Source organism: Balaenoptera acutorostrata, chromosome 1 (genome assembly GCF_949987535.1).
Source record: "Balaenoptera acutorostrata chromosome 1, mBalAcu1.1, whole genome shotgun sequence".
In the NCBI taxonomy this organism is placed as follows: Eukaryota; Metazoa; Chordata; class Mammalia; order Artiodactyla; family Balaenopteridae; genus Balaenoptera; species Balaenoptera acutorostrata.
Window position 1 is genome coordinate 55,389,243 of NC_080064.1, and position 25,126 is coordinate 55,414,368.

A 25,126-nucleotide genomic window follows, 5' to 3' on the forward strand; every position below is an offset into this window, starting at 1 on the left:
GTTGCGGGGCACAGGCTCCAGACGCGCAGGCTCAGTAGCTGTGGCTCACGGGCCCAGCTGCTCCGCGGCACGTGGGATCCTCCCAGACCAGGGCTCGAACCCGCGTCCCCCGCACTGGCAGGCAGACTCCCAACCACCGCGCCACCAGGGAAGCCCGAGCCTTTTTATAAGGGGAACCACAGCAGTCCAAAATACTGCCAACAAGGGGCCTTTATTCAAAGAGCCAAAGTGGGTGGCAGCAGGATGGGGGTGAGCGTGGAGTTGCAGTTGGAATCACACATGGAGGGCTCCAAAACGTAGACAATTAGCACTTCCTGGTGAAATCACCTGCATGAAATACCCATTCCTAGGACAAGTGGTTGATAACAGAAACGCTGTCTTCCACTGTGGTTTTGTGCTAAGCATTTTTCTTACCTGGGCAGGTTTTCCTTTTTGGCTTCATATTTTGGAATTCTCTTGCTGTAAGATCCCTGCCATACTGCCCATCTGACTTCAGTTCCCCTTAAAAGAATCTATGCTGTTGTTGGCTCAGGATGTAGCAGGTGACTGGGGCTGTTTGGGGTGGGAAGGGTACGTGTAGTTTGTGTACTTTCTTTCCTACCTGCTTTCTTTTCCCCCCTGAACAGGGGAAGAGACAAGCCAAGGAGGCCTGCACAAACCGAACAACCTTTTGTCTCTGCTGTACGTGGCAGGTTGATTGGAGACCCAGTAGACAAGCTAGAAGTGGCCTCTGCAAGTTCTCAGTGGGTAAACATCCCGTCCTTGGCAAAGCTCACTGATGACGGGTTGTGGCTTCTATGGCCATGCGGCAGATGGTCCCCATCAGTAAATAAGGAAATGTAGAGAGTGTGCTTATCTAGGTGAAAAGGTGAAGCCAGAGAGAGGTAAGGTGAGAAACAAGTCAGGTTTCACAGACTTGAGGACTGGGCAGCATGGGCTGCCAGGAGGTATGTGCGTGGTGGGGTCAAGCAGACCTGGATGTGAATCCAGTTCTTCCACTTACTAAAGTTTATCTTGCATTCTGACACAGATACATTTTCAGTGACTACCTAGAGTACTGTGTTGAAAAGGCTGTAAGGCAGACCCCAGGTTTAATAAGCAAAAAGGGCCATAATTGACTAATGATGTCTGAAGGAAGGGGAAGTGACAGCATGGGTGCCACGGATCTAACGACCCAGGCTCTGGGCTCGCTGAGATCCTGCCTAGCACTAAAGTTCTGTAATGCAGTGAGTGTGTATGTGTGCGTGCGTGTGTGTATGTGTGTAACCTAACAATTGGTTAGTGCAATCCTATTAGAATGTGCTAGTAGGATGGTGTCATGGGTTAAATTTTCAAAAACAAAAACATCATTTGTATATTACAGTATATCACTGAAGAGTTTTAAAATTTTAATAGTGTATCGTGTCCCTTAGACTACTGATTGGCACGTTTGCTTTAATTTATAGTGGTTTTGAAAATTATCTTTGAATTTGGGTTACCACGAATGACTCTCCATATTCAAATACTTGGCTTTCATTTGTCTTGACTTAAGGTTTCAATACAGAGAAATCGATGTCTCTATTAATAGAAATGCTATCAATTCACAAACACAAATGAAGCCAGCAGCAGGAACAATGCTGTTCTCATGTTTCATGGGAAGACTATTGACTATATTAATCTAAGACTCGTCTTCTAACAAGAAAAGGAAGAGTTTGTGTTTGATGGTATTTGGTCATTTATGTAGGTTTGGTTTTTCGTCAATGAAATATTTGTATTTTAATTTTCAAGCCTGTGCTTTAAAGAAAAAAAACTTTGAATCTGGTGTCCAGTGTGTTGGTCTGGATAGCCTCTATAATGCAGGCACCTCTGCCTGGCAAGGAGAGCAGCCATTCAAGTTTAATAAGCTATGAGACTGCGTAGTTTGTCTTGGAAGGCAGGGCCTTTGGAAATCTCCTGTAATGCTTCTAACAGCCCGTAAGTTACTATATTTAATATTGCCCTTGTCTTTTTCCCCTCCCTTCTTTGTCTTTTCAGAAACAGAGTTGTCAGTCACTGCTGACTTAGTGCCTACCTCATCATGGAACATTTCAAGTGAGCTCGACAGAGGTACACAGTGGGGACATGGAGGGGTGGAGGTGGAGGAGGGGAGGCATGGAATGCCAGGTTTACTCCTGGCATGGCTCTCTTTGAAATCAACTGCTTTTTAGATCACTAGAAGGAGGCGGGGGCCAAAATAAATTCCCTGCTTACTGTGATCATTTAACATTTAATTACTTGGAATTCTATTATTTCTGGAAAGGTTTGTTGTTGTTTTTTTTTTTTTCCTCTTTCTCTCTCTCTTTCCTTTCCCTTCTTCCCCTAAAATGTTCCACATGGTAAAAATGCTTCAAGATGTGAAAAAGGGTAGTTTCTGACCTTCCTGACACTGCATCTAGTGGATCTTATTTAGAGGATTTGATTCTGCCTGAGCCAGGACTGATCAGAGCTGTTTGCTGGGTGACCTTTTACAGTGAGTATTTGATGTGCTTGCAGGGTTCAGGGCAGAGTATTTGGAATGTTTGTAATTGCCTGTGTGTACAGATGGCAGCTTCCTGTGTGCACGTGGAGAACAGGTTCCTGCTCTGAGGCTGTTGTAGTATTAATTAAGTCCTGCTGTATGCTAAGCACTGGCTACTCTATAGAGATCCTGTGTCCTGGAAGATAAATCAGGACACATTCAGAATCCCTGAAATTGGCTCATCCTACCCTTCAGGCTTATTTCTCTTTAGTCCCCTTTATGCCCTTTTATGCATCTCCAGCCCGATTTCTATTTCATCTTATATGTCCTGTGCTTTTTTGCTTCTCTACTTTTGTCTAAGCTGTTCTTTCCATCTGAATTGCCCTTCCTTCCTTGCCAGTCCCCATTCTCTCCCCTCTACAGGGCAACAAATTACTTTTCCTTTAAGTCTGAGCATATAGTCTATATTAGCCACAGTCTTATCTAATCCCTCCGCAGGAATTGGCCTTTCTGTATTTGGAACCCCCCTAGTCTTTTTCTCTGTTCTTCTCTTAGCATTTTCTATGTTATATCATGGTGATTTACATACTTGTCTATCTCGCCCTTAAACCTGGAAGTTCCTTGTAGGTAGAATATCTATTTTGTTCTTTTTTTTTTTTTTTTCCTGTCTCTATTAAAAAATCTAGTAGAGACTCTCATTCATAGGAAATCCTCAATAAATATGTGTGGAATGACAGATGAGTCACACTGTAGTCATATAGATGGATGGGCCACATCCACATATATGTATACAGATACATTCAACAATCTTACTGAGTTTCTACTTTAGTTCAGGCATGATTTTAGGTTCTGGGATTATAGTGATAAAAGGAGCTCAAACATCATTGTCAAAAATTGCCTTTTATGATCAGCTGTCTTTTGTCTGCTCATGTATTCACTGGGAGTTAGAGTTCCTCTCTGAGGAATGAGAATGTTACTTTACAAAACAATAATGGGCAAAATTTACTTTGCTGGTTAGGCTCTTTAGGCATTTTAGGGTGGCAGGATGAGGTGAGATGTCTTTTCACCTTAAATCAAAGGACACTTAGGATCATTTTTTATTGTCAAATTTGAGCTGGACATTCTTTTTCTAATTAAGGATTAAAACAGGGACTGCATGTTATGCCTCTCCATCTCCAGCACCAAGCACAATGCTTAGGAGGCAGTAGTTTTTCAACAAATATTCGTGGATTTTTTTTTTAATGGAAAAGCAGAAATAAAGCATACTAAATGTTAACTCAGTGCCTCCTCTGTGCCGTGCAGTGTGCCAGGGGCTTTCAAGTAGGTGAACTTACTGGGCAAGCTCCTTACGGCACCAACAGAAAAAATTATATCATTGCACACTACCTGTTACTGATCGAGTTCCAGTTACGGCTCTAGCAGGACATCAGTATGTGCTAAAAAGGCAGCAGAGCCACCAGTCAACTACCTAGCATGCCGGACTTTGAATTTCTAGCAGACCAGCACTATAATTAGCAGCTGTTGCCCTTCAAGAAAGTAGTGTCAAGTAGTAGAACCTACTGGCCAAAGGGTGGAAACTACTGGCCAAAGGGTGGAACTAAGGCAGTCCCCAAACTCCTTTGATTGTTTAGCATGGCCTTCCAGAGAGCATGGATGGCTTTCCAGGGGTTCCTGGTGTCTTCTTTCTCTAGAAGATAATTAGTATGTGGTCTTTACTTCCCATCTAGAATGAAAGCGAAAGCTGATTGATTCATTTATTCACTCATTTTGATCAATTCTTTATTGCTTCCGACTCTGATCTGGGCACAGTCTGAAGACTCAGGATCAAAAGATGAATTAGGGACTTCCCTGGTGGCGCAGTGGTTAAGAATCCACCTGCCAATGCAGGGGACACAGGTTCGAGCCCTGGTCCGGGAAGATCCCACATGCCGCTGAGCAACTAAGCCCATGAGGCACAACTACTGAGCCCACGTGCCACAACTACTGAAGCCCACGCGCCTAGAGCCCATGTTCCGCAACAAGAGAAGCCACCGCAATGAGAAGCCCACGCACTGCAACCAAGAGTAGCCCCTGCTCCCCGCAACTAGAGAGAAAGCCCGCGTGCAGCAACGAAGACCCAACGCAGCCAAAAAAACAAAACAAAACAAAACCAAGAAAGATGAGTCAGACCAAGGTTTCTGTCCTCCGTGAACTCAGAGCCAAGAGAGAAGGACTGATATCTAAAGGCATAAGAAAAACTTTCTGGTCAGATTGAGTTGTCAAGGGACATTCCTCCCAATCACAGAGAGATGCTAGTGTAAATACACAAGGGAAAAAAAAAATCCATCACCAGCCTGGTATGCAGAAAGGAGAAATCTCCAGGTGCCCGAATTGAAGAGCATGCAGTGTTCAGTGGGAAGGAATGAAACAAAAAGTCCTCTGAAAACATGGGAAGTATGTTTGGTTCTTAGGGGCTGGAGTTTCAGAATCCTATAGGGATGAGAGCTGAGGCCATAGGAAACAAACTCCTTTCCAAGGCTGTCAAGGAATGACAGACCTGAGCATGAAATAAGGAAAGTTCTGCCAAGGATCTGGTATGGAAGTCTATCAACCACCCTGGGCCACTGGGATCACCCACAAGAAATCAAAACCACAACCTGTGCTCTCCATGGGTATGGGGTTGGTATACTTCTCTTATAGTGCACAAGCCACAAACCAAGAAGATAATGTAAAAACTTGGTCTGGAATTGATTAAGCTATGAGATCCTGACAGGGGACAGCCTAAAGCCAAAAATCATTGTCAAAAAACGTCTCAACAGCCCAGTACGTATGGGTCTCCCACCAGAAACAAAATTTAAAAACGCAAAACCACAAAACAACAGAACTCCTGATGTTAAGTAATTTTAAATATTATAGTGTGTTCAAGAGAGCGAAAAGAAGCCACCATTAGTGAGAGTCAGACAAAACTCATGGAGAAGTTCATATCTTAGGAACTAAAAGCAATAGACCAATTTGAGAGAGTAGATATGTTTAAAATGTTTCCTGGTGAAAGAGGAAATAGAAACCGTAGGCCAAGAACAGGATAATATGACCAAAAAGCAGACATTTTACAAGAACTAAATAGAAATTCTATAATTGAAAAATAGAGTTATAGAAATTAAAAATTCATCAAGTGGGTTAAACAGTGGCTGCACTCAGCTGAAGAGAGAAATGGTGAACTAGAAGACCGATTGAAGATACTATGGTAGTTCAGAGAATGGACCCTGGAGCCAAGGTGACTAAGTTTGAATCCTGACTCTGCTACCTGCATGCTGTGTGACTTTGGGCAAGCCACTCCACCTCTCAGTGCTTTGGTCTTCTCATTTGTAAGATGAGATAATAACAGTACCTACCTCACATGGTGGTTGTGAAAATTGATCTGGCTAACAAATCTGATAAACTAATAGTTAAGAAGTAACAGCTGCTTTTGGTTAATATGGTTATTACTTTGGGCTTGGTAGTTAAAAAAAAAAAATCATTGGTATTTTGGCAGGCTTGTAAAGAAAGTGTATATTAGAGTTGGAATGAATATTGCAGATCCTGTCAGCAGGATCAGCCCATGTCAGCAGCCCATGTCAGCAACCACCCACTCTGGCCTCCCACACATGGCTGTTCACCCACACCAGCACCATATTTAGTTTGGTAAACAAGGTTCTCTATGGTCTTACCCTTGCCAGGTCCTCTCACCTCACCCCTACACTCCGTACTTTGTACTCTTTGTTTCAACAACCCGCCTCTCTAATTCCTTAAGTATATCCTTTTATTCTATACTTCCAGTCTCTCCGCCTTTGTTCATACAGTTTCTTCTGATTGTATTGTCCTTAACCTTATTCTTCACTTGGCTGACTCCTTTATTTAAGCATCACCTTAACCATTGCCTCACCCCCTTCTCCCCGCCGTGCTTCTAATGGGCATAGTGCTGAATAAGACCACCAGTGTCCCCGTTTTGGTGGACCTTGCGTTCTAGAGGGAGAGACAGATCATTACGAATCCTTTCATCAACCCCATTGACCATGCCATCAACAGTACCCCGAAACATTTAATATGTGGGGTACCATATGACCCCATGTCTGTCTTGCTCCGAATCCTTACCAGACTGTATTGACATCATCGATTCTGTGCCCGTCTCTTTAAAGTCAGGTCTCTCTTATCCACTGGCAGCTCTTATTGCCCAACCAAGTGCCTGGTGTGTAGTGGAAAACGTGTTAAATGGTAGGGGTTCCAATGCCATCTGTGCCAACTAGTGTGAATTCCTACTAGGTGTGAGGCACTTGCCGAGCATGTGAAGGCATCATTTGCATTCACACCACCGTGGGCAGCAGAACAGATAGGCAGCTGGGGCTCATGAGGGTTAAAGGACTCAGCTGAAGGGCATAGCTGGTGAGTGGCAGTGCCAGGATTCCCACCAAGGCCTCCACACCAAGTCCAGGGATCCATGTCCAACATGGCAGTTGATTGCACTGTCTCCCCTGCATTCATATCCCTCCTCCAGTGGGACAGTTTCCCTCACGTGGAGAAGCAGTAAAATAAAAGTCCGTCACTTGGTATTCTTTAATGCCTTTCTCGTCACCGACCTGCTCTGTTCCACCCATCAATCCCATTCTGGCTCCCCAGCCTCACGCTGGTCCTGGTTTTCTGTTAAATGAGTCCAGTCAGGGGCATTAAACAGTTACCTGTTTATCCTTTCCAACAGGAAATGAAATTTAAAAGAGACAAGACCACCCGGGAAGAGCCGTTGAAAGCTACTATTGATGGGGCATGGGGGTAATTTCTGAAACAAATGCTTCAGAAGCAAGTGCCTCCTAAAATAAATCGATCTACAGGGGCCCAACCTCAGCTTCCCTGTGGAGGTTTCGGGGTAGGGCATGATGAGGGCCTCTTTCCCCCTCTTCCATTTTCAGTCACATGAGGTCTCAGAGGTTCTCTGTAGAAAGCCAAATGTTTCTTTTGGAGAAAGCACTGGAAATTGCACCTGTAGGTAGCAGAAAGGGAGGGAGCCTACAACTTAAAAAAATACTGAGGCCTCATTCCAACTGCAAACAGTTCTCTGTGCTGACAGACTAGATTTGGGGGTATTTTCGTCCTGCTCTGCTTTTTTAAGAGCTGGCTTTCTCTACCAGCTCAGAGCTTTACACATGGTAGGGAAGCGTATAGCAAGGTTCTTAGGAGCATGCACTCTGGAGTTACTATGACTCTAAGCTTCCTTTTGCTCACCTGTGGAGCAGAGGCCTTCATCTCTATCACCTAAGGTTGTTTTCCTGGCCAACAAACACATCTGTGGGTTGCATTTGTGCTGTGCCCTAGGACAGCTGCTTGCATGGTCGCAATAGACAGATACGTGCTGGCCTCAACCCCTTAGCTCACCGTCAAGGGTTGTGACCAGGTTTTCTAGTTCAGGAGTGGTTGCTTCCCCTTGTCCCCCCCTCTCTGTTACTTGATTTGTCTTTGGTACATAAAGAGTCTATTTAAATAACATTGACTGGTCTATACCTTGGAGCTTGGTTCACAGCTTGTCCTCATGGGACAGCTGAGTCCTTTCTTTGTGCTCCTAATAGTATGTATCAGGAGCCGGGGCAATGGGTGAAGGGGCAAGAGAGGGATGGTCTAGATCAGGAGACTTGGTACTTGGCAAGCTAAAGAGTAGTCCTCTTGGGACTGGGAGCTGGTTGGAGGCATTTCTGGGGGAATTGCTGGGGGTAGCTTTGTGGTGTTTAAAACAGCCCAAGTTCAGCAGCCTTTGGCCTTATGCAATGTCTTCTTAATATTGATAGCATCGTTTTCTTTAAAGGACTGATATCATACTGCCACTATTAATTGCAAAAGCACTTGGAGCCTCTGTAACCTTATATGGAAAATGGGAGAAGTGGTATCACTGCAAAGCGTAAAATAGAGTCTAAAGTCCCACCACAGTCTCTAGAACATTTGCTAGAGTTGCTCATTTCAGGTCATTCTCTTACCCTCACCCCTTCTTATTCCCAAGGGGAGGGTAGTATGATCCAGTGAATGAGCACTTGACAAAGAACCTAGGTTCCAGTCCCAGCTCAAGTCCACAACCAGGTCAGTGACCTGTCATTTAAGCTCTGGGCCTCAGTGTTCTCATCTGTAAAAAGGGAGTTATCAATTCTTGTTCCGTGAGGCTTCAGTGCTGCAGGTCCATTATGGTAGCCACTAGCCACCTGTAGCTGTTGAGTACTTAAAATGTGGCCAGTCCAAAATGAGATTAGTGTGACTGTAAAACCCAAACCAGATTTCAATGGCTTATTCCATTGAAAAAGGACTTAAAATATCTTATTAATAATTTTTATATTGATTATGTGTTAAAAGATAATTTTTCATATATTGAATTAAGTGAAATATATTATTAAAATTCATTTTACTTGACCCTTTTAATGTGGCTACTAAACAATTAAAAATTACACGTCACTTGCATTATAATTCTATTCAAAGGTACTTCTCTAATGAAACAACAGCTAGAACTTCAGGTAAATCTAACCTGTGTTTCCTACTTGCAACATGAGGACATGTTCTCATATCTATGTGAGGTTTAACATTCTAGGAACTGCTTTTTATTAAAAGAAATTTTTTGAAAACTGATTTCTTGTGTGTGTATGATGCTTAAAAATATATCAAGTACTTTATGTGTAAGGGATAAGCATTATTGATTCTAAGCTGATCATTAACTCTCAGAGAAAGGCAATATTTCAAGTAATCTCCCTCCTGTGGAGAAAAAATTTGTAGGTTAGAAGTCCAAAGCACAGAAGGTTTATACTTTGATAATGGTTACATAAATGACAGCAATGGGACCCCAGAACAAGTCAGGAAACCCCAGCTTCGGGGCAGTAGTTGGGTATATTCAAACAGGGCCCTGATGATCCAGTGTTGCCTCTAGCTCTCAGACTTCACCTTGCACTATTCTTTCCTGCTGTCTGTGCTCCACCAGCCACACTGGCTTCCTTTATGTTCCTCTAGCAAGCCAAGTGCTTTCCTGACCAAGGGCACTACCCAGAATCCCCTTTCTCTTGCTTTTCCCCTCCTTCAGATCTTGACGTAATTGTCATCTCCTCAGATACGCTTTTCCTGATCATCCAAAGTTAGTTTCCTTTTCCTTTATAGTGATTTTAAAAAGAAAGAAAAAAATCTGGTCTAGGCCTGGAAGCAGTGAGAAAAATCCCTTCTTGATAAGAAAGCAGGGGAGCTTCTTGCCAGCTCTGCTGTGTCTACTTTATCCCTCACTAACTCACAACAAGCTTTCAGTCCCTTTGCCTGGAACCCAGCATGGAAGCACGTGACATGGAAATCATTTCCTCTTCTACCAAGCTGCTCTCTCCAGGACTCTTGTTAATCCTCTTTACTTGACAAGTCCATTCACTTTAGGGAAGGGAACCGCCAAGATGAGAACTATGCAATTTTGTCATAAAGTGGAGGGGAAACGAACCTTTATGGTCAGTCTTGATCCTTCAAAGCCTGCTCCAAGGGGAGGAGCTGGCCATTGGGCACCACCACTGGGGCGGAGAGGGTCAACCTCCCCACTCAGTACTCCATCCAGCCCATCATTCCAGCTCTAGCTCCAGCTCTTGGTACCAATCCCTCCCAGCAGCCCTCCCTCCCCTCCCCTGTGTGCTGCTGTCAGTGGGGCCTTCAGCGTAGAGGCCTGGGGCCCAAGGCTGTTCTGCAAATGACCAAGCTTAGCTGAGCGAGGAGCACAGAGCTCCCCCTTCCCGGCAAGCACCACCCGGTTGAGACAGAGGAGCAATCGAACAAGCTTGGAAATGTTTACGCTCCTGTTTTTACCATTTAGAATCAGGATAGAGCTTTATCTACCTCCCATCGTGGGTCTCAGATTCCTTACTCCCTTGGTACCATCGTCAGTAATTCCTGGCAAAGACAAGGCACAATCTTGGACTCATAAATAATCAGGAAGCAGCAGAAAGGGTGTTTCTCGATGCTCCCAGGCAAGCTTTGTCCTTGCCTGGTATCTTAGTTTGGATTTAAACCTGCCTGCCGAGAGAACCTCCCTGAGTACCCACTTCAGAAATGGCTTTGGAGTTTGGCCTCAAGGTGCTTCTAGAAACTTGTGGACTAAAGTCCTGCTCACAGGGATTATAGGAGGCCTTTGTAGTCCTGGGCCTGTGACTCTGGTCAACCCTTGCTCAAAGACTCCCAGGGACTTTTGGACTTAAAGGCCTCTTGACAAGGGAGGGAGAAGAGATTACACCAAGTGCCCTCTGGCTCCTGCCTCAGCGTCCACCTCTCCGCCCCCTCCACTCTTGCTTGCTGTGCTCGAGAACCAAGTGCTCATTGTTCCCCATCCTATCTCAGGCCGCTGTGCAAACTCTGCTGCTAGCTATGATGAGAGTACCCTCCCCACCCTTTTGTCATCCTTAAAGACCCTGTACAGATTCATCACTTGGAAGAAACCTTTCCTGACCCCACCTGCCCCTATAGGAAATCACATCTTACTCTGTGGAGGAAGTGGTTCTGCCTCACCACACTGCTGGGGGATGCTGCTTTCCGGGTATATTTTCTTTCTCTCTCCCGTTCTTCTTCTCTCTTGCAAGAAATATGCATTAAGCATCTTCTTCATGTCCAGCAAAGCCCTCACGGCTCACCCATTCTAGCAGGAGGGTCAACCTGGAAGGGCACTGTGGAGAGTGCTTTGAGAGCCACAAGAACAGCTTGCCAGGCTGTGAACGTCTTGAGATCAGGAATTAGGTCTTCTTTCTGCACCCCTGTAGCTCTAACTCTAGTACAGGTACTTGAATAAATAAATAGATGAGTGAGTGGTAAAAATCAGAACATCAGAGTTGAAAGGTACTTTAGAGTCGAAGTCCTCTAACACTGCTGGTCTCAGAATCACCTGAAGAGACCTAGGCTAATTGAAGCAGGCTAGACTCTAAGCCTCTGTGTTTTTACTGACTTCCCAGGTGATTCTGATTCTCACAAAAGTTTGAGGACCACTGAAAGAGCAGTAGGTCTTAACCTCAGCTGTGATCGGAATCACCTGTGGAGTTTTAAAAATTACTAATGCCTGGGTCTATTCCCCATTCCGCCCCTCCCCCCACCATTCTCATTTCACTGTTCTTCTATACAATCTGGGATTTGAGGGATTTAAAAGCTCTCCAGGTGATTCTAATGTGCAGCAAAGTTTGAGAGCCACTGTTACAGAGTTCTAGGCTCATCTACCCTGTAGTCTTACCATGGTGTTCTAACAAGTGATTTATCCAGGTACCGATGGTTGGAACTTTCTCCATCTCTGTCCTTAATTTTCTGAGGTAATATAGAAAAAAGAACGGGGGTTGGAGTGAGAAGTCCTTGATTTATATTTGAGTGCTGTGACTAACTCAGGTTCTCAAAAATTGAGCTTTACTTTTTTGGGGGGTTTTTTGTTTTTTGTTCATCTGCCAGGGTTGTCGTGAATACAAATGTAATGACATAGGTAAAGAGGGCTGAGCTAGGTCCCAGCCCTGATTAAATATAGAGATAGATAGATTGATACTGATACTGATTTGACATACTTCTGAACATGTCTGAATGAGTTAGTGTAACTCCATCACTTTTTTTTTTTTTTTAATTTTATTTATTTATTTTTGGCTGTGTTGGGTCTTCGCTTCTGTGCGAGGGCTTTCTCCAGCTGCGGCAAGCGAGGGCCACCCCCCATCGTGGTGCGCGGGCCTCTCACTATCGCGGCCTCTCTTGTTGCGGAGCACAGGCTCCAGACGCGCAGGCTCAGCAGTTGTGGCTCACGGACCCAGTTGCTCCGCGGCATGTGGGATCCTCCCAGACCAGGGCTCGAACCTGCGTCTCCCGCACTAGCAGGCAAACTCTCAACCATTGCGCCACCAGGGAAGCCCCCATCACTTTTTTTATACGGCCATGAGGAGTAATACTTTCCTGCCTTATGAAGTAATATCAGCTCTTACCAGTTGCCAAATATTGAGAGTTTTTTAAATGTGCCATGAACACATAAAGTGATTTACATGTGTTGTTGTATTTAATCCTCATAACAATTCTAAGAGATAGTACATCAATTTTATGGATGAAAAAACGGAGCCTTAGACAAATGTAATGGGCTGTCGTGTCCTAATCCCCAGATCCTGTGAACTTTATCTTATTTAGAGAAAGGCCGTTTGCAGGTGTAATTAAATGACGGTAAGGATCTTGAGATGAGATCACCCTACATATCCGGGGGGACCCTAACTGTCTACAGGTATCCTTAGAAGATAGTGGCAGAGGGAGATTTCATACAGACCCACAGAGGAGCCAGTGATGTGAAGATGGAGACGGAGACTGGAGTGATAGAACCACTAGCCCAGCAATGCCAGGGCAGCCCCCAGAGAGTGGAAGAGGCAAGGAACGGATTCTCGCCTAGAGTCCCCAGAGGGAGCAGGGTTCTGCCTGATTTTGGACTGTAGCCTCCAGAATTGGGTCAAAATAAATTTCTGTTGTTTTAAGCCACCGAGTTTGTAGTAATTCGCTACAGCAACACCAGGAGACTAATAAAAGCAGTTGCAACAATTTGCCCAAAGTCACGAAGCTTGTGAAACCAGAATTCAAACACATGTCCTTACCCAATATAGTCTATTGCCTCCAAACTGAACTGAAATTTGTAAAATCTTAGATTCATTTACTCAACAAATGTATATGGCATCCTACCGTGGGCAAGGCCTCTTCTGGGGTCTGAAGATGTAATAGTGAACAAAACAGAAACAGTCCTGCCTTCAGATACCCTAAATTCAGTGGAAGAGAGAGACTTGAACAATTAATTTTACACATGCACATATACTAAAAATCATTTAATTGCAGCAGTGATAGGTGCTTTAAAGGAGAAGTATGAAAACATAGCTGTATAAAAACAGACAGTTACCCTGGAACAACAGGTTCTCACACCCTCCCTCACTAGGCCCAGCTAATAGACACCTGAGGTAGGGGTCAGCACTGCATTTTTTCTGGCCAGTTTCTTGGGAGGTTACATGTCTACAACTCCATTTTAGCCCTCCTGCACTTTAGGAGAAGTCAGTCTAGAAACAGGGCAAGTCCGTTGCTTGGATTAAGGACCCACAATAGGAGGAAGGCAATAAGGCCTTCAGCAGGCAGTGAGCTCTGCAACCCATTACGAACATCATTCTGAGGCAGTGGAGTGTGGGGAAACTGCTCTTAGACAAGGTTGAAAATTTGTGCATTCCTGTGCCAGGCAAGATTTCCTGTAGGGCCCTGAGAACCGCACTAATCATCTCCTTAGTTCCAAGTGATATTACTTCAGGGCAGTTCCTGTCAAGGCCCCATGCTTAAATATCTCTTTGCTTGGGTTTATTCCATCAAATGCTTCATTGGCTTTGAAAAAATGCTCTGAGCCTTAGCTGGGTCCAGCAGCTTAGGAAGTTCAACTCACCACATGCCTCAGAGGGCTCCTAGCTTTGACCCCAGTTGCTGCAACTAAAACTAACTTATCTTCTGCAAATGATTTCATTTTGGGGGCCCTAAGTCAGTCCTGATCCACTCCAGTCATTGGAATATGGTTGTGTAGAATTCCAGCTGACTTGCAAGAATTCTCTCTATCCGTGGCCTTTACTTGTCTTCTGAACTCAGAAAGCTGTGTTTTCCTGGAGATCCTTCCCAGGTCTCTAATCCTTTTACCATCACTTATAGACACTTATTCATTCAACAGGTTCTTATAGAGTACCAGTTGTGCACCAGGCACTGTGCTAAAGACAGAGGGGTGAAAACACAAAGTTCCTCTCTCACAAACCTCACTTCCTGGTGGTATTAGCAAACCCCTGTGTGGGAAGTACTATTCCAGCTAATCCTTCCTGAATGCCTGTTCTGTTCTAGGCATTGTACGAGACATTTTACTCACAATGCCATCCCATTTAATGTACCATCAAAACCCTGTGAGGTAGGTACTATTATGCCCATTTTCTAGCCATGAAAACAAGCTTAGAGACGTAAAGTGACTCAGCTAGTAAATGGCAGAACTAGGATTCACATTCAGATTTTTCTGACTACAAAGTCCATATTCACTGCCTGCTGAAGGCCTTATTGCCTAGTTCTAAACTAATAATCCATGTTTATCAGGAGGAAAGAAAAAATTGGATTATAAGTTTATAGAATATCCTTTCTGGAGGAGGATATTTTTAATTACCCTTAGGCGATTTTTCTTATTTGTGTTTTTCCTTTAATTTCCACATTTTCTTCAATAAATATCCTGTACTCTTGTAGTTAGATATAAGTAAAATATGTAAGAAAATAAGGAAACTGATGTATACCCCCAAAGAATTGAAAACAGGTACTCAAACAAATATTTACATGTACTTGCATGTTCTTAGTAGCACTATTTATGATAGCCAGAAGGTGGAAACCCAAATGTCCATTAGTGGTTGACTACACTGACAAATTGTGGTGCACACATACAGTGGAATATTAGTCAGCCATAAGAAGGAATGGAATACTGATACATGCGACAAAGTGGATGAACCTCGAAAATGTTATACTAAGTGAAAGAAGTCAGATACAAAAAGTTCCATGTTCCATTCATGTAAAAAAATCCAGAATAGTTCAATGCCTAGAGATAGAAAGTGAATAGGTGATTGCCAGGGGCTGGGGTGAGGAGGAATAAGGAGCAACTGCTTAGTGAGTCTGGGGTTTCTTTTTGGGATGGGGTGCATATCTTGGAACTAGATAGAAGTGACGGTTGTGTAACATTGTGAATGTACTAAATGACACTGAATTTTGCAATTCACTTTAAAATGGTTCATTTCACATTATGTGAATTTTACCTAAATAAAAGTAAGAAAACTCAAAATAAATAAAATAGACACATTGATAAGCTTTTATCCTGCTACTCTTCTTTACTGCTGGTGATGTGAGGGCTATAAAAATGGATTTGACATCTCCACGCCGGGACTATTTTTACTTAGTGCCTCAGCCCCTAACCCAAGTAAGAGCCCTGGCCTGGCCACTAACTAAAATAACCTTGGGCCGGTCACTTAACGTCTTAGAACTTCAGTGCTCTCAGCTGTCACACAGAATTAATAATGTCCACTGAGGTCATTATCAGATCCTAGTATGATAATGTGGTGCTCTGTAAACTGTCAAGTGACTTGCATATATTTTTCCAATCTTTATTTTTATATCAAGAACCACTAAGTAATCAGAAATCATCTCCAACTGCTTACCAAGTGTGTGTGTTAAAAGAACCATGAAAGTAAGTGGTGAAATCTTGGTAATGTGTGTATTCAAAGACCATGCTTTTTGTTGTTGCTGACATTGTTTTTTTTATTTGTGGGTGTTTTGTTTTTGCCTTTATAACAAAGTCTATTCCGGTAACAAAGAATGTTTGGTCTGGGGATGGGGAGGAGGATAGGTTGGGATAATGAGATACATGCACCCCAGTGTTCATAGCAGCACTATTTACAATAACCAAGACATGGAAACAACCTAAACGTCCACCAACAGAGGATGTGGTACATATATACCATGGAATATTACTCAGCCTTAAAAAAGAATGAAATAATGCCATTCACAGCAACATGGATGGACCTAGAGATTATCATACTAAGTGAAGTAAGTCAGACAGAGAAAGGCAAATATATGATATCACTTGTATGTGGAATCTAAAAAAAATGATACAAATGAACTTATATACAAAGCAGAAACAGACTCACAGACATAGAAAACAAATTTGTGGTTACCAAAGGGGAAAGGGGTGGGGGAGGGATAAATTAGGAGTTTGGGATTAACATATATACACTGCTATGTATAAAATAGATAATGAACAAGGACCTACTGTATAGCACAAGGAACTATACTCAATACTTTGTAATAGCCTATAAGGGAAAAGAATCTGAAAAAGAATGTGTGTGTGTGTGTGTGTGTGTGTGTGTGTGTGTAGCTGAATCACTTTGCTGTACACCTGAAACTAACTCAATATTGTAAATCAACTATACTTCAATTTAAAGAAATCTATCTGCATATTTACAGTCCCTAGCAACAGTGTAGGAGAATGCACCATTCTGCTTATTTCACTAGTACTAAGTATTATCATTTTCTTAGTCATTGTCAATTTTAAAAGCAAAAATGGTATGCCATTTTTATTTTAACTTTCATTTCTTTGATAACTAAGTAAGGCTGAATTTTTTTCTATGTTCAGTGGCCATTTTTTTCTCTGATGAATATTCATTCCTTATTCTCATTCTATTAGTGTATATATCTTTTTTCACTGCTTTGAAATCTGCATTTTTAAAACTAACTTCGCTTTTAATTTTGCTTATGAAATGTGTATCTTTTCATATAGATAACTTTTAATTTTATGAAATCAAATCTATCAATCCTTTTCCTTTTTTACTTTGGTGTCATGGTTAGGAAAGCCTTCCCTTCCCCAGGATGATAGAAGCACTTATATTTTCTTGAAGATATTATAAGTAAAGACTTCCTTTTCAAAATCTGGATCAAGTTGAGCAGTATTTCCAGCCCTAGAGAGGGCAGCAAATTAATCTAGTGCCAGAGTCAACTATATCTCCACAACCTATATGCAGAGTATCTCCCAGATGAATGACCCTTAGAAGGTAAAATAATCCAACGTTCTAGCTGATTCGTGACTCCTTCTAAAAGCCTCATATGTCATTCTACACTAACCTTCTATATGAACGGTTTCTGTCTGATTAGAAAGCTTTTACATGAACACTTTCTTTAGTGACATTATAGAAGTCTACCCTACTCTTCCTTTTGAGAATCCTAAGGTTAAGATGGTCTTTCTTATGCTGAGCCAATTGGTCTTTGTTTTCACTCTTTCTGCCATGTCTACTCCTTCTCAGAAAGTGGATGAAAGCTGTTCTTGGGACTTCGTAGTATATTGGCCTTGTTCCTGCCCTGGTGTTCAGTAGCTGTATGGTCTTCAGTAAATTACTTAACCTCTTTGAGTCCCAGTTTCATCATCTATAAAATGAGGATTCAAAAATTCCTATTATTACACATGCTAACTTTGAGACAGACAGAGTTAAATGCTGGAGCACTTAACAAGCTTAGCAGCTGTGTGCCGTCATTTCAGACTTGATTATGACTCAAGGTTTTCTTTAGTTCTAAGCTTCTAAGATGTGTATGCAGTGTTTGAAGCAGTGTTTTGTAGCCTATGATTAATAAAGAAAGCCAAAATACATCTCCAGATAAATTTGTAAGTACATTGAAAAGAGGCAAGAGTCAGAATCAATGTCATAATATATTAATGCCAATAATCTGTTATGAAACTTATAGTTACATAGATGTCTTCATGAGTTTCAGTATTGCTTTGAACTTTGGAATAAAATGACAGATAGCCTCTGGGAGTCTTTTCTGTTCTTAGATAGAGGACCTGGCATATGGACACCTAGACCTCATGAGATGATCTTAAGGATTAGGGGAGTTCATACATGACCTGTGGTAGTGCATTATCATTATCATATTATTGACCACAGAATCTTCCCTTTCTTGGGATAAACAGTTACCATTCTTTTCATTATTTTTCCTCCTCACTTGTTTTCTAGATCCTTCCCCCATAAGAGGTAGCCTCCTGGAGTGAGCACACAATACTCCAGGTAGACCTGGACCACATAAGATGCAGCAGGACCATCTCCTCCTTCCTTTGCATTTTTATTCTTGCAACCAAAATTCTAAGTCTCTGGGTAGCATCATCTTGTTGACTTTTGAAAAACTTGCAGTTAGCTAAATCTCCTGTGAGTTTCTCATAATTTTTGTCATTTACCTGCATCTCTCCTTTCTCATACTTGTATGGTCAGTATTTTACATCCCAGTACTCGCTATAAGCTATTCCTATTATATTTCAACATGTTTAATTTATCATATTATTTGATGCTATCATTTAGCATGCTTTAAACCTTCCAACTTTGTATCTTATTAATTTGGTCCTCATCTAAGACATTGATATGACTGTTGGCAGGGAAAGGATATAGACAGAGCCCCCATTATGATTATATCTTGTCTTGTTGTCAGTATGGAGAACTGTCTCTCTTACAAACGTATATAATTCAGATCTTGTTTTTGAGAGTCTACAGACCTATTTTAGCATCTTTCTGTTTCTCTGAACTTTTTAAAGTCAGCATTCCTATTTTGTCCCATTAATGCCTTTGAAAAGCATTTGTTGAACTATGTACCAGACACTGTGGCAAGTAGTATGTGCCTGTCTTCAAGATGCTCACAGTCTCATGGGAGAAACAGACTAAAGGGAGAGGGTGTATGATAGAAGAAATGGGGGAGTTGTAGATAAAGATTTATGGAGGTGGTGACATTTGAGCTGGGTATTACACAATATATAGAAGTTTGCATAGCAGAAAGTAGATCAAGGACAACATCTGGCCATGCCCCAAATCTCCTTTCCTTAGACCACATGAATGCCAAAATTGCATGTTCATTTTCTCTCATGGTTCCTGCTGTTCTTCTGCAAATAGTATTTCCTTGTTCAGAATTAGATTTCTATTACTGGCATTCTAGGAGGTGCAACTGCTATCCAGGATTGCTAAGAATAGAGAATATGTACCATCTTTTAGCTAGTGGATACTTTTAAGAAGTATTCAGATCATTGAACATCCTATATCTCTCTAATGTCTCACCTCAGTACCAGTGTTATGATCAGCAATTATTACAATAATATAATAATAATTGCTAACATTTATAAAGTACCTGCCATATGCCAGGCATGTTCAGTGGTACTTACATATATTATCTCTTTCTACCTTTAACAAAGAAGAGTTTTAAGCTCAGAGAGGTTGAGTAACTAGCCTAAGGTCACACAGCTAATAAAGCAGCAAAACTGAGACTGGAACATTGGTTTCTCTGTCTCCAAAGCCTGACCATTTACATTTCCTCATTCTGGTCATTTGGTCAATATACCCATCCACTCTCCCCTTACGTCTTTACTCATTGATTTTTCTCCTCAGTAGTTGCCCTTTGTATAAGTCTACTATAGGGCTGCTATAACAAATTCCATAGACTGTGTGGCTTGAACAAAAGAAAGTTATTTCCTCACAGTTCTAGAGGCTGGAAAGTCTAAGAGCAAAGGCCTGGGAGGGATCAGTTCCTGGTGACAGTGCTCCTCTTGGCTTGCAGATGGTCGCCTTCTCACCCTGCCATCAAATGTCAGAGAGAGGGAAAGAGAATGAGAGAGAGGGAGAGGGAGAAGGAGGGAGACAGAGGACAGAGATTCCTCTTCTTATAAGTTCGCCAGTCCTTTTTTTTTTTTTTTTAATTTTTATTTATTTATTTATGGCTGTGTTGGGTCTTCGTTTCTGTGTGAGGGCCTTCTCTAGTTGTGGCAAGCGGGGACCACTCTTCATCGCAGTGCGCGGGCCTCTCACTATCGCGGCCTCTCTTGTTGCGGAGCACAGGCTCCAGACGCGCAGGCTCAGTAATTGTGGCTCACGGGCCTAGTTGCTCCGCGGCATGTGGGATCTTCCCAGACCAGGGCTCGAACCCGTGTCCCCTGCATTGGCAGGCAGATTCTCAACCACTGCGCCACCAGGGAAGCCCTCGCCAGTCCTTTTTGATGAAGGCCCATCCTTAAGACTTCATTTAACCTTAATTACTTCCTAAAAGCCCTATCGCTAAATACAGTCACATTGGGAGTTAAAGCTTCAACATATGAATTTTAGGAGGACCCAAGTCATTCCAAAGCACCCTTCTTTAAACATTTTATACATTTTTTAATTCTCCATGCTTTTGTTTATGCTATTCCCCAGCATAAGCTTTCTGCCTTTCAGAATCCTTCTAGTTTTTGAGTATCCAACTCAAATATCACTTCCCATGAAGGTTTCTCTGGTTTTCCCATTAAATTTAGTTGCTTCTTCTTCTACACAATAATAATAATACATTGACTTAGCCCCTGTTTTACCCAGATTATATTATATATTCAGGCTCCTTAAAAGCAGGGACCCTGCCTTAATATGCTCCCAATTGACCTGCCCCTAATTCTAGTGGTACTCCCTAAAGGTATGACTTAAGTTATTCATCAGTTCTAAGGAATGGCAGAGACAATCAGGTAGGTTTAGGCTGGAGAAGAGAAGACTGCAGGAAGCCTCATGACTGTCTTCAGATGTTGGAGTGATGTCTTACAGTTGAGAGAGGAAATGGTTTTATGTTCCCTGAGAGGTTTGAATTGAGGCTACCAGGTGAAAGTTACAAAGAAGCAGATTTCAGCCTAATACATGGAAGACCTTTTTAGTAATAAATGGAAAGGGGAAGAAAGCTAACATTAACTGATAACCAAGAGCTAAACTGTTGCTCTACACACATTATTCCTCCTCCCCCACAGCCTTATAAAATAGTTCCCTTCTTTTATACATGATAAAACCAAAGTTCCAATAGGCTAAAGTCCTAGTGTAATTTCATGTAGTTAGTCTATCTCCTTCACCGATTCTTCATGAAGAATCGGTCTCCCTCCCCCTAAAGGTATTGAAGCAGACTGTATGACCATTTTTTTCAGGAATGTTGTATCAGAAATGCTCTGGGGGAATTGATATAATTAATATTTCAGTTTTCTTCCATCTCTGAAATCCTATGACTCAGGAATTCTCAGTCTCTGACATTGGTTTAATGGGAATAGACCCATAAAACCTATCTTGTGTCATACTTTTTTCGAAAAGATACATTATAAAACTCTTACTAAGATTATTACAAATTATCATTTCAGTACTGAATGTGTCATTGGTCCCATTAGTTTATATTTATGAAGCTGTTTGGAGGACACAGCTTTGGAAATATCCATACTAATAAAATTGACTTGATCCAAGCCATTAGTGGCTACAGTTTCAGACAAGGTCTATTCCATCTGAGGAAAAGAATGATACTATACATAAGTTGTCACCTGACTCTAGAAGTCAGATGGGTGAGGTATTTAGTTTTGCTCTCCTGATTACATTCCATGCTGAAGGTGGGTTCCTGTAGACTGAACCCCTCCATAGTCAGCTTCTGGGGCAGGCAGCCAATGTTCTGAAGCAGCTGCCAGTTTTGCGGGGTGATTCATGTGTGAAAGTGTCTCCTCCATAAGAATTTGGGTCATCTTGTTCTTCTTCCCAGAACCAGGCTCTTATCAGACCAGAAGTGTCTCCTCATACAAACGCATCCAAGTTGGGAAGTTTACAAATGATAAGGATAGTCGTTCACTCCCAATATGTAGCTCTTCTGGTCTATGACATCTTATATTTGGCTACACTGTTTCTGTACTCAACAATATTAGGCCTTAGAATCCTGGCGATGGTGTACATTTTGGTGTAACGTTAGAGATAATTTTTAAATGATCATATATCTCTATCTTCTCAATTCAGATGGTTTAACTCAGTGTTTCTCTTTCCTGTATGAAGTCATCGTCTTGAATTTGAGCAAAGGCTTTTTTCCTGTGTGTTTGTGTGTGTGTGTGAGTGTGTGTGTATGTGTATGTATGCATGTTTTAAATAATATTTTGCATGTGCTATGAAAATCCTCTCTACTCTGTTTTTTTTTTCCCAACCCCTCCACCTCACCCTGGTCAGAGGAGCAATGCCAACACTGAATGAACTGCCAGGAACATCTAAAAGCAGTTCAATTTTTTGTTGTTTTTTTTTAGTTTTTCTTTGCCCCTGCTTTATTTTCCCAGGAAAAATATCACAGCTATCCTCCTCTTCTTCCACTTTTATTATACAAAATATGGTGTTCCTTGATGGAGGTGGAGAGAGAGAATGATATTTTGTAGTAACTGGCAAGGCAAGAATGTCATCAAAACATTTGAATATGAGGTTGACACTACTTTGGAATCATTTAACCCAGTCAGCCTCAAGTTTAACAGATATGACTCAGAGAGGAGTATGATTCAATCAATATCAAACAGTACTTTTGTGGTGGAAGTGGGACCAGACCCCATTCCCTGGTCCTCATTGCATAGCCTTAAAATATCATAGCTTCCAAGAAGTCTTCCAAAATTGCAATTGAGACCAGACTGAGTCATCAGCCCCATCAGGCTTGAAGGATGCTATCAGGGCAGCATGTCTTTGTTCCTAAATCACAGTTGGGTTGCAAATCTCAAGGATTTGGAACCCACAAAATGAAATCCTCAATTAACTGCCATTGTTTTCTGCACGCAACATTTAAAGACAAAGATGGAAAAGGTAAGAAAATAGATAAGGGATTTATTGAAAAGGCAATATCCTGTTATGTCTCCACTTATATGAGGGACCTTGAGTAGTCAAATTGATGGCAACAGAAAGTAGAATGGGCGTTGCCAGGGACTGGGAGGAAGGGAGAATGGGGAACTGTTGTATAATGGGTACTAACTCTTAGTTGGGGAATATGAAAAAAGTTCTGTGGGTGGATGGGAGTGATGGTTGCACATACTATGAATGTACTTAATGTCACTGAACTGTACACTTAAAATGGTCAAAATGGTCAATTTTATGTTACATATATTTTACCACAATTAAAACAACAGCAGGGCTTCCCTGGTGGCGCAGTGGTTGGGAATCTGCCTGCTAATGCAGGGGACACGGGTTCGCGCCCTGGTCTGGGAAGATCCCACATGCCGCGGAGCAACTAGACCCGTGAGCCACAACTACTGAGCTTGCGCGTCTGGAGCCTGTGCTCCGCAACAAGAGAGGCCATGATAGTGAGAGGCCCGCGCACCGCGATGAAGAGTGGCCCCCGCTTGCCGCAACTAGAGAAAGCCCTAGCACAGAAACGAAGACCCAACATAGCAATTAAGCAATCAATCAATCAATAAAAAATTAAAAAAACTTAAAAAAAAAAAACAACAGCAACAACAACATCCTTGGTACAATCTAGAATCTTTTTTATTATTATTATTATTTATTTATTTTTATTTATTTTTGACTGTGTTGGGTCTTCGTTTCTGTGCGAGGACTTTCTGAAGTTGCGGCGAGCGGGGGCCACTCTTCATCGCGGTACGCGGACCTCTCACTATCACGGCCTCTCTTGTTGCGGAGCACAGGCTCCAGACGCGCAGGCTCAGTAGTTGTGGCTCACGGACCTAGTTGCTCCGTGGCATGTGGGATCTTCCCAGACCAGGGCTTGAACCCGTGTCCCCTGCATTGGCAGGCAGATTCTCAACCACTGCGCCACCAGGGAAGCCCCAATCTAGAATCTTTATACGCTGTGTGTATGCATCCCCAGAAACAGGCTATGATGTCTTAAAGAACAGTAATAACAAATTTATACTATCTTTATTTGCCTTGCATTTTTTGTTTTCAAAGTAATTTTACTTACATAATTAAATTTTATAGTCACCAAAACTATCATGGGGAAAGCATGACAGGTATCCTCATCCTTATTTACAGATGAGTAAACTGAGGCCCAAAGTTGCACAGCTGACAGACATAAGAGTTGGTATTAGAATCCAGGGCTTCTGATGTGTGTTCCTAGACTCATGCAAGATCCAGTGTAAAAAGTTTTAAATTGATACTTTACCTATTATACTTACTAACCCTGGAAAGTAGCTTAATATATTTTAAAAGGATTTTCAACAACTTGGAACACTGAAGTGGTTTGGAGGAGGGTTTTAAGATGAGAATAAATTAACTTCGTCACCCCATTGCCTAAACATTCTGATTAACTGAGGTTTTACTGTATACTAATAATATTGACACTTATATAGACTTTACTATGTACCAGGTACTATTCTAAGTGCTTTAACTATACAAATGCATGGAACAAAGTGTATTATTTATAATTTATAACAGAACTTATTGAGACTAACTTGTGCTGAACACCCTCCCAAGTGCTTTATATACTTTATATCATTTAATCCACAGAGCAATCTGAGGCAGCAGGTATTACTAGAGCCTGGAGGTGTTAAATAATTTGCCCGAGGGCACTTGATAGCAAGTGACACAGGCAGGACTCAAACCCAGGTCTGCCTGCCTCTTTACTGGTACTCAAACCCATGGTGTGGTGTGCATCTTTCCAATTACTGTCATCTCCAAATATTAATTATGTCACTCAGGCATGCTGGGGCAGTGTCTGAGTGGGGATGCTGGTTGGCTCATCGTTTGCTTCTTGAGGGACTTCTCAGTTTCACCCTGAGATTCTGGCTGGAAATTTGATTCAGTTGCTGAAAGTGGAAGAAATACAGCTTTCATGTTCATGCACAATTTGCTTTTTCATTTTCCATTATTATCCTGAGACTTATTGTAAATCACACTTTCCCATCAGTCCTGGAGGTTCTGATTATATTCATGGGTTCCAGCTAAGAGCAAGGGCAGTAAATTACTGCCACTTTGTTTGAAAATTTTTTTAGCCACAGTACATTAGCTGCTTTTGTTTGCTTTTCCACTGGTGGTGTGCACGTTTTTATTTCGGAATTGGTGTCTCTTGAATGTCTCAATTGTGAATAATGTAGCTTGCAAAATGGAAGGATTGGAGAAAAACTATGCAAGAGGGCGTCCTGTTGGCATCTGTAAGATTTTAAAGCATTTATAGCTAAAATGTGTTATCAAGTTCTCTTTTTCTCTCTTTCACACACACACACACATGCGCGCGTGCACGCATACATACACTCATAGACACTCATTCTCTGCCTTCTCCTGTTCTCTCCATTCTACATTTCACCCAAAGCAATTGCGAGGTTATGACCAATACAGGGACTAATATCAGGTAACTACCAAG

General features: G+C 42.0%; 1 protein-coding gene across 4 annotated transcripts in view; it reads left to right on the forward strand.

Moving 5' to 3' along the window:
* The window catches only part of ROR1 (receptor tyrosine kinase like orphan receptor 1), a 402,887-nt gene that overhangs the window by 225,189 nt on the left and 152,572 nt on the right, over positions 1-25,126 (forward strand). For all 4 annotated transcript variants that reach the window (XM_057551680.1, XM_057551682.1, XM_057551685.1 and 1 more), the window contains exon 2: positions 2,014-2,085. In XM_057551680.1, coding sequence (XP_057407663.1) covers positions 2,014-2,085 — 72 coding nt within the window. The remainder of the gene's footprint in view (positions 1-2,013; positions 2,086-25,126) is intronic.